This window comes from Bremia lactucae, linkage group LG15 (genome assembly GCF_004359215.1).
Source record: "Bremia lactucae strain SF5 linkage group LG15, whole genome shotgun sequence".
Classification (NCBI taxonomy): Eukaryota; Oomycota; class Peronosporomycetes; order Peronosporales; family Peronosporaceae; genus Bremia; species Bremia lactucae.
Window position 1 is genome coordinate 1,643,087 of NC_090624.1, and position 7,391 is coordinate 1,650,477.

At 44.1% G+C, this 7,391-nt stretch overlaps 1 protein-coding gene across 1 annotated transcript; it reads left to right on the top strand.

Annotated features, from left to right (window-relative positions):
• Window positions 1–4,953: 4,953 nt before the first annotated feature.
• On the top strand, window positions 4,954–5,349 carry CCR75_002339 (uncharacterized protein; the record flags this gene model as incomplete). The annotated part of the gene is made up of 2 exons (XM_067960436.1): window positions 4,954–5,019; window positions 5,041–5,349. The coding sequence occupies 2 exons, from the start codon at window positions 4,954–4,956 to the stop codon at window positions 5,347–5,349; spliced, it is 375 nt and encodes a 124-aa protein (XP_067819267.1).
• Window positions 5,350–7,391: the final 2,042 nt, after the last annotated feature.

Here is a 7,391-nt window from a genome sequence, read left to right on the forward strand (position 1 = left end):
AGAGTTTCGGGACGACGCGTTTGCGTCATCCCAGGTACAGGGGTCTGTACCTGTTGTAATCTCAACAGTTCCGCCTGTTGAGAGCCTTGCTGATTCAGCAAGGCTACTTTTTCCTTCATCTCGTCAAGTTCATGTTGTATGAACTTGGCGACGGTTGAATGGAGGGCATCTCTGTCTAAGTTGGACAGTAATGCCAGGATTGCATCGTTTCCTACGGTCGAACTCATTCGTTCAACCGCACTCCTTTCTATATCACTTAGAAAGGAGTAGCTTTCAGGGGAAACGTGATGCGTATTCCCACTATCATCTAACATGTCCATGTTAGATGTGGGAAATGTGGTCCTTGGACGGACTACAAAGTGCTACCAGGTGTAACGGGGCACTACGACTTGTACTGTTTCAGTACAAGTCCACTTCGCACTGCTTCAGTTGCGAGTGGTGCCTTACGTTAAGTGACGTACACTGTACGTGCGGAGGAAGACTTCTCTTAAGACAACTAGACTTAAGAGGGTAAAATGAAAACTGTATTAAATATAATTAAGTGTCTCTTGTTCTATCTTTGTAAATGCTAACTTAATTATAATCTAATACTAAACATGTAAATGAATTCTTATCTCTATCTTATCTGTAACTCTCTTTGATTACTCCTGCAGCTGATTAGTCTGCGGCATAAATAGATTTAATGGCTATACCTATTTATGAATAAGAATTCTGAATATTACTATATAAAGTAATCTCCTCCAAATATTATCTACCTTTTAGATAATGTATTAATTAACAACCTTTAAATGTTAATTCATGTAGCGATACACCCCGTTACACTTGTACTGCTTCAGTACAAGTCCACTTCGCACTGCCTCAGTGCGAGTGGTGCCTCACATCACTTCACGTACACTAGTACGTGCAGAGGAAGTCTTCTCTTTTAAAACACTTGCTTTAAAGAGGCTTAATTAACAACTGTATATAATATAATTATGTTCTTCTTTCTATCTACTTAATACAAACTTAATTATAAATTGTTAATTAATATATTATCTGAAAGGTTCATTATATTTGGAGAATATTACTTTACATGGTAACATTCTAAAAGCTTATCCATTGGTACATATAGACCATTATATCTACTTTCTCCGCGGTCCAGTCAGCGCTGGACGCGCGAAAAGAGAGACACATAATACTTAATTACATGTTATGTATTAGTATATAATTAAGTTAATATTAAAGAGATAGAAACAGATGACTTAATTATATTAAAAAATTTTTTTACTTTTAACCCTCTTTAACGCAAGTTTTGCAAAGGGAGTCTTCCTCTGCACGTACTAGTGTACGTGAAGTGACGTGAGGCATTACTCGCACTGAAGCAGTGCGAAGTGGACTTGTGCTGAAGTAGTATAAGTCGGCAGTGCCCCGTTACCTAGCGTATATATTGATGATTGTCGCTTTTCCACCATTTCCTTTCACCTCACAAGGTCAACCTGTACACACGGAGAAATCGACAACTACGTCTTACAAACCTTTAAATTAAGAGCCCAAGGAACGTATCGCCGGACGACCTTCTTGCCGAAGACAATAATTTCCATTGGGAATATAATATTTGAATGACATTGGCGAAGAAGGGTCACTTGACCATGTGTTGTTCAAGCAAGACAATGTCGTCGATCAGTATGGAAAACAGATCAGCCGGTACAGCCTCGCGTGGAGGACGGCTGACATGAAAGCACTGGCAGCAATAGCGAAATCGGTCAGTATTAACTACCAGGCAATGATACGAGACGAGACATCTGCTCGCGGAGCTTGCGATGTGCTCGAGAACTTCTTCAATCGCCGAACGACGCACAATCGCGTTGCGATAAACTAGAAAATGAATGAGCTGAAACTAGCCAGTGTTGGTAATCTCTTTGATCACCTCGCGCGATAAAGGAATTGGTAACGACGCTTGCTGCTGCAGTTGACCCACGTGACGATCGAAGGCAACTAGTTATCTTGCGTGGCAGTCTCCCGAAGGAATATCATGCGACAAATAAGATCATCGAAAATATCGCAGAGGTCACGATGTTGCAAGCAGCAGAACTGCTCAAGCGAGAGTATGCGGAAGGCGGAAACGAAGGTATAGAGGTACCGTTTAATTTAACACAACAGCGAAACAAGAGTGCAAAGCCACAATTCAAAATTGCGGGACAATGTAACCCAACGACGGCGCTTGCGGCCACTATTCGGATAAGTTCCTGTCAATCAGCTACAGCTTGAATTACTTCGTTGCCGTACTCTTCTGGCAGTGCGCGTCCTTGCGGATAAACGGCTAGGTCGGTAAAGGGTTCGTGATTGTGATCGTAGATGCCCAACTTCAACTGCTCAGTTCCTTCTTGTTCAACACTTCAAACTTGCAGCAAGTTTTAAATGGGGCGAAATTGGCCACAAAGAAGCTGACTGTCGAACGTCACAGAAAAGGGCTCGAGTCTCGAGTACGTGTTCGCCGTGGCCAGTCCTGAACGTTCAGAGTGGCTATTTGGTAGCGGCGTAGCGCGCACATGACCACCGAATTGACCGACTTGAAATAAGCAGCTCCCATTACCAACGGAACCAAGATCGTGGTCGCTGACGGCACGGTATTGACAGCCTAGGCAAAAGGTACAGTCGGAATTTTTTTGGACAACGACGGGAAGACTTGTGTAGAAGACGTATTATACATACCAGGACTAGACAAGAAATTTCTGGCTGTTTCAAGATTCATCGAATGCGGAGTTCGAGTTTTATTTTGGGATGGCATGTGCTAGCTCTCCAAAGGTTCTAGTACGTTCCTCACACTTCAGAAGGGGAGCCACGGATTATTCTCGATCAATCAGAAGAGCGTGTCACACACCAATACAACTGCGGAAGCTGTCATCATTGATAAATTAAGCATTGGACAAATTTGGCATGCTCGACTAGGATCATTCAGATTAATTTCCACAATTGAAAAGTTTTCGAAAGATATTTCGCAAGAGGCATGCATAAAAAGAGGCCATAATGAGCTATGCGAAGGTGCGTCAAGGAAAAAAGGACTGTGGCTTCATTTACCCGTAATAAAGGTGCAAACAATGTCAATTCGAATAGCCTTCTTCAATTGATCCACAGTGACATAGTTGGACCGTTTAAGACACCTACACATGCAGGAAGAAGATACTTCGTCACATTTGCTAATAACTATTCTTGTTTCGTATATGTCTATTTTATGCGGAACAAGAGTGAGGCGTTGAAGCACTTCCAAACTTACAAAACAGAGGTCGACAATCAGCAATTGGCGTCAATTCGCATTCTACGAACTGACAATGGAGGAGAATATTGTGGAAACGAATTCACTCGATTTTACGCAACGAAGGAATCGTGCACCAGACGAGCGTCCCGTACTCTCCCCAGCAAAATTGGCTCGCAGAACGTATGAACTGTACGTTGGTGGAGAAGGCTAGATCCATGCCACACTAAAACGCTGTGGAACCGAAATGGTGGGCGAATGCCATAAACTGTTCAGCTTATCTGGTCAACCGACTTTCATCATCTGCACACAGGAGTGTCCTGTACGAGCGCTGGACAGAAAAGCTCCCAGATTTTAACCACCTACAAGTATTTGGGACGGATGGATTTGCGTAAATTTCGAAAGAAAACGCTCAAAGCTAGATGGTAAGGCATTCCGAGGCATGTTCGTTGGATACTCTTTAATGTTCAAGGCTTACCGTGTAATGGACTTACGATCAGTCCGCCTTGTACTATCTCGCTCAATATCGTTATATGAACGAATGAACGATCACTACCGCGACACTTCAGACACTGAAGAGCTTTCAATTCGAATGCAGCCTGAAAGTATTTTCGGATGAAGAAGGTATTGTTCCCTCTATTGCTGATCCCACTATAGAAAGTGACGTTTCTGACCAAGATGATCAAAGTACTGTAAAACGGAGCTATGGCTCTTGTTCGACATTCAGTTGCGCATGATAACGAACAAACTGCAACTCTACGGTCATCTGATGACGCAAGTGGATTAATAATGCGAACCAATGGACGGGAAATTATCCCGCATGGAAGCAAGGAAATGAATGCAATTGTTTTCGCTCATAATTGGCAGCAATTTCACCCTCTTGTACTTCACAATACCCTATTACCTGCGTCTGACCAGATTGGCGAGGAAAGTTTTGCAAATTGTAACCAGAGATGAAGCTACAACAAGATTTAAGCGCCCTCGTCGTGACGAGGATTTGCTAACATTCGCCCTGATCCCTCAGTCGTATGACGAAGCGTGAGTGAATTCATTTCAGTCTACTGAATGGGAGCGAGCTATGCAAGATGAGTTTCAGACGCATAAAACAAATTCAACTTGGAATATACTTCGACCGCCTGCTGGCACAAACATTATTGGATCTAATGGGTATAGAGCATTAAACGCGATAAGAAAGGTACCATCGTTCAGTACAAAGCTCGACTCGTTGCCAAAGGGTACTTGTGGACCTTGGATCGTGATTACAATTTCACATCGGCCCCAGTTATCGATAACTCATCTTTTCGGGTATTTTGTGCAACGAGCTAGACTACTAATTGGAGCAATGTGATGTAAATACAGCTTTTCTATACGGTGAACTAGAAGAGCGAGTGTACAAGGCAATCCCGGAAGGTCTCGCTGTCCATTGGAAAAGAGATTTTGCGTGCCAGCTTGACAAAGCACTTTATGGATTTAAACAGTTAGCGGCAGTGTGGCACAAACGAATTCGAAAAACATTTCTACAGCGAATTTTCACACCACTAAAGTCGGAGCCGTGTACTTATACGCGCCCAGTAAATTCCGGTGGATTTATTTTCGTGGCATTATGTGTCGACGATATGCTAGTCGCAGCTTCATCCAAGCAGATGATAGAAGTCGTAATCTGATGCCTCGAAAAAGATTTTCGACTCAAGCGACTAGGTGCTGCACGGACTGTCGTTGGAATGGAAATTAGTTGGGACCGCTCACGCAAGATGATGCACGTATCCCAGCAACGATATATTAAGGACGTTATCGATCATTTTGGATAGGCAAAAGCTAAGTCATCAATAAATCATTGCAAAGTTGCCACTAAACTTCAACAAAGAGTAGAAGATGACGGGCTTGACACTTCAACGTATCCATGTCGTTCTCTAATTGGCAGCCTGCTATGCATTAGTACAGGTACGTCGACAGATATTGTGTACTTTGTCGGAAAACTAAGCAAGTACTGTGACCGAGCAACAATGCAGTATTCGAGAGCAGGAATCAAGGTCAATCGCTACCTGAAAGCGACAATAATTAACGGGCTCCGATTTGACAGCACCTCACAACTATGCAGTTATTCAGACTGCCTCTGACATCAATGACCACCGATCAGTTTCGGGAATTTTAGTGATGTATAATGGTGCTCCTGTTATCTTCAAGTCAAAAACGCAGTAAAGCGTTGCATAAAGTACTGCGGAAGCGGAGTATGTTGCACTTTCAATATGCACCCAAGAACAATATAGGTACGCACGCTTCTAAAGCGATGGGTGTGAAGCACCAGACTGCAACAACAAATTCTGTTGATAATGAAATTGCAATCAGCATGACCAGACAGATTGGGTATAGTCAACGCTGCAAACATATTAACTTGAGATTTCACTACGTGCGCGAGAAGTTCGAAGAGGAATCGTCAATTCTGTATTCATTTCGACGTCTTAACAGCTTGCCGATTGTCTGACTAAGTCGCTTGCATCGTCACAATTCCGCGTCCTAGTAAATAAGACAGGTATCCTCCCTTCGTCTCGGGGGGAGTTTTGATAATAGAGATGAAGAGAATTGGATTTGCTCGTGCGAGTCCACCCCCCCCCCTTAAACTAAAGGATCCCTCTAATTGGGTGGGCATGCGAGGATGGCGTAAGCCATTCACAAAGAACGGTGTATGCGTTGTAGGCGCATGCACAGAATTATTGATGGCGAATTCGACCATCGGAAAAAACTCGCTCCAATTCGGATACGATTGGACGTAACCTTGAAGTATCTCTTCGAGGACGCGATTTACGCGTTCTGTTTGACCATCCGTTTCTGGGTGATCGGATGTTGACTTAGTCAGCCGTGTTCCGAGAAATCGGAACACGGATTGCCAGAACTCCGCCGTGAATCTCGGATCTCTATCCGAGACCAATTCAGGGCATAACCCATGGAGTTTGAATACCGTGTCGATAAAGACACGCGCAAAACCCGGAGCCGTAATCGACTCTGGTACCGCAACAAGGTGTACCAACTTGCTGAATCTGTCGACAAAAACAAGGATTCCATTGTTTTTGTGGTCGTCTTCGGGAAATCTGAAAACGAAGTCCATAGATACGGACTGCCAGCACTCTGCCGGAAGTGGTAGAGGTTGAAGAGGTGCACGGGATGAAGGGCTAGGCTTCACCCGTTGACAAACCTCGCAAGCACGAATGTACTTGCGCACAAACTGACACTGGCGGGGCCAGTAAAAGTATCGACTTACTGTGAGGTAAGTCTTCTCACGTCCACGATGTCCACTTGTTGGAGCATCGTGACACTCATACATGATGCGCAAGCGCAAATCATTGTGTGTCGGGACGACGACACGTGGGGTGTCGCCGGTAACGGCTGTGTAATACAATAAGCCGTAACGTGTTGTGTATCGATCGGATGACGATCGATATAAAGCCGGTAGATCGTTAAAAGATTTATCGGATGTATTTATTAAATGATCCATCAAACATAGAAGGTCCTTATCTTCTTTATAGGCTTTCTTTATGTCATCAACTACTGTTGATAACGGAACACTCGCAGTGAGTGTTGCAACAGTAAAATCACTTTCACTGTTGGGGTGCACAGCTGACTCGAAATCGGGTCGGCGTGATAACGCATCAGCGACGACATTAAGTCGTCCTGGTTTATATTCGACGGAGAAGTTATACTCCGCGAAGAAGGATAGCCACCTCGCCATTCTTTGCGAGAGGTGTGGGCTATTGACGGCCGTGCGTAATGACGCATGGTCCGTATATACGATGAACGGTCTATCTCCTAGGAGGTAGACCCTAAATTTAGCCAATGAATATTTCATGGCAAGGAGTTCCTTGTCATGCACTGGATAATTGCGTTCAGCTGGTTGCAGCTGACGCGATTGGTAACAGACGACGCGCTCCGCGCCATCTGTATCGTATTGCATTAACGCACAGCCGATTGCGAAATCGCTGGCGTCACAGACCACATGGAATGGTCTGTCTTGATCCGCAATCGCCAATATGGGCGATTGCATCAAGCTTTGCTTGATTCCTTCAAATGAACGCTGACAATCAGCGTTCCATAACCATTTCTCGTCTTTTTTCAAGAGACGAGAGAGATGTACTGTCATCTCTGCATAATTGCGAGAGTACTTGTG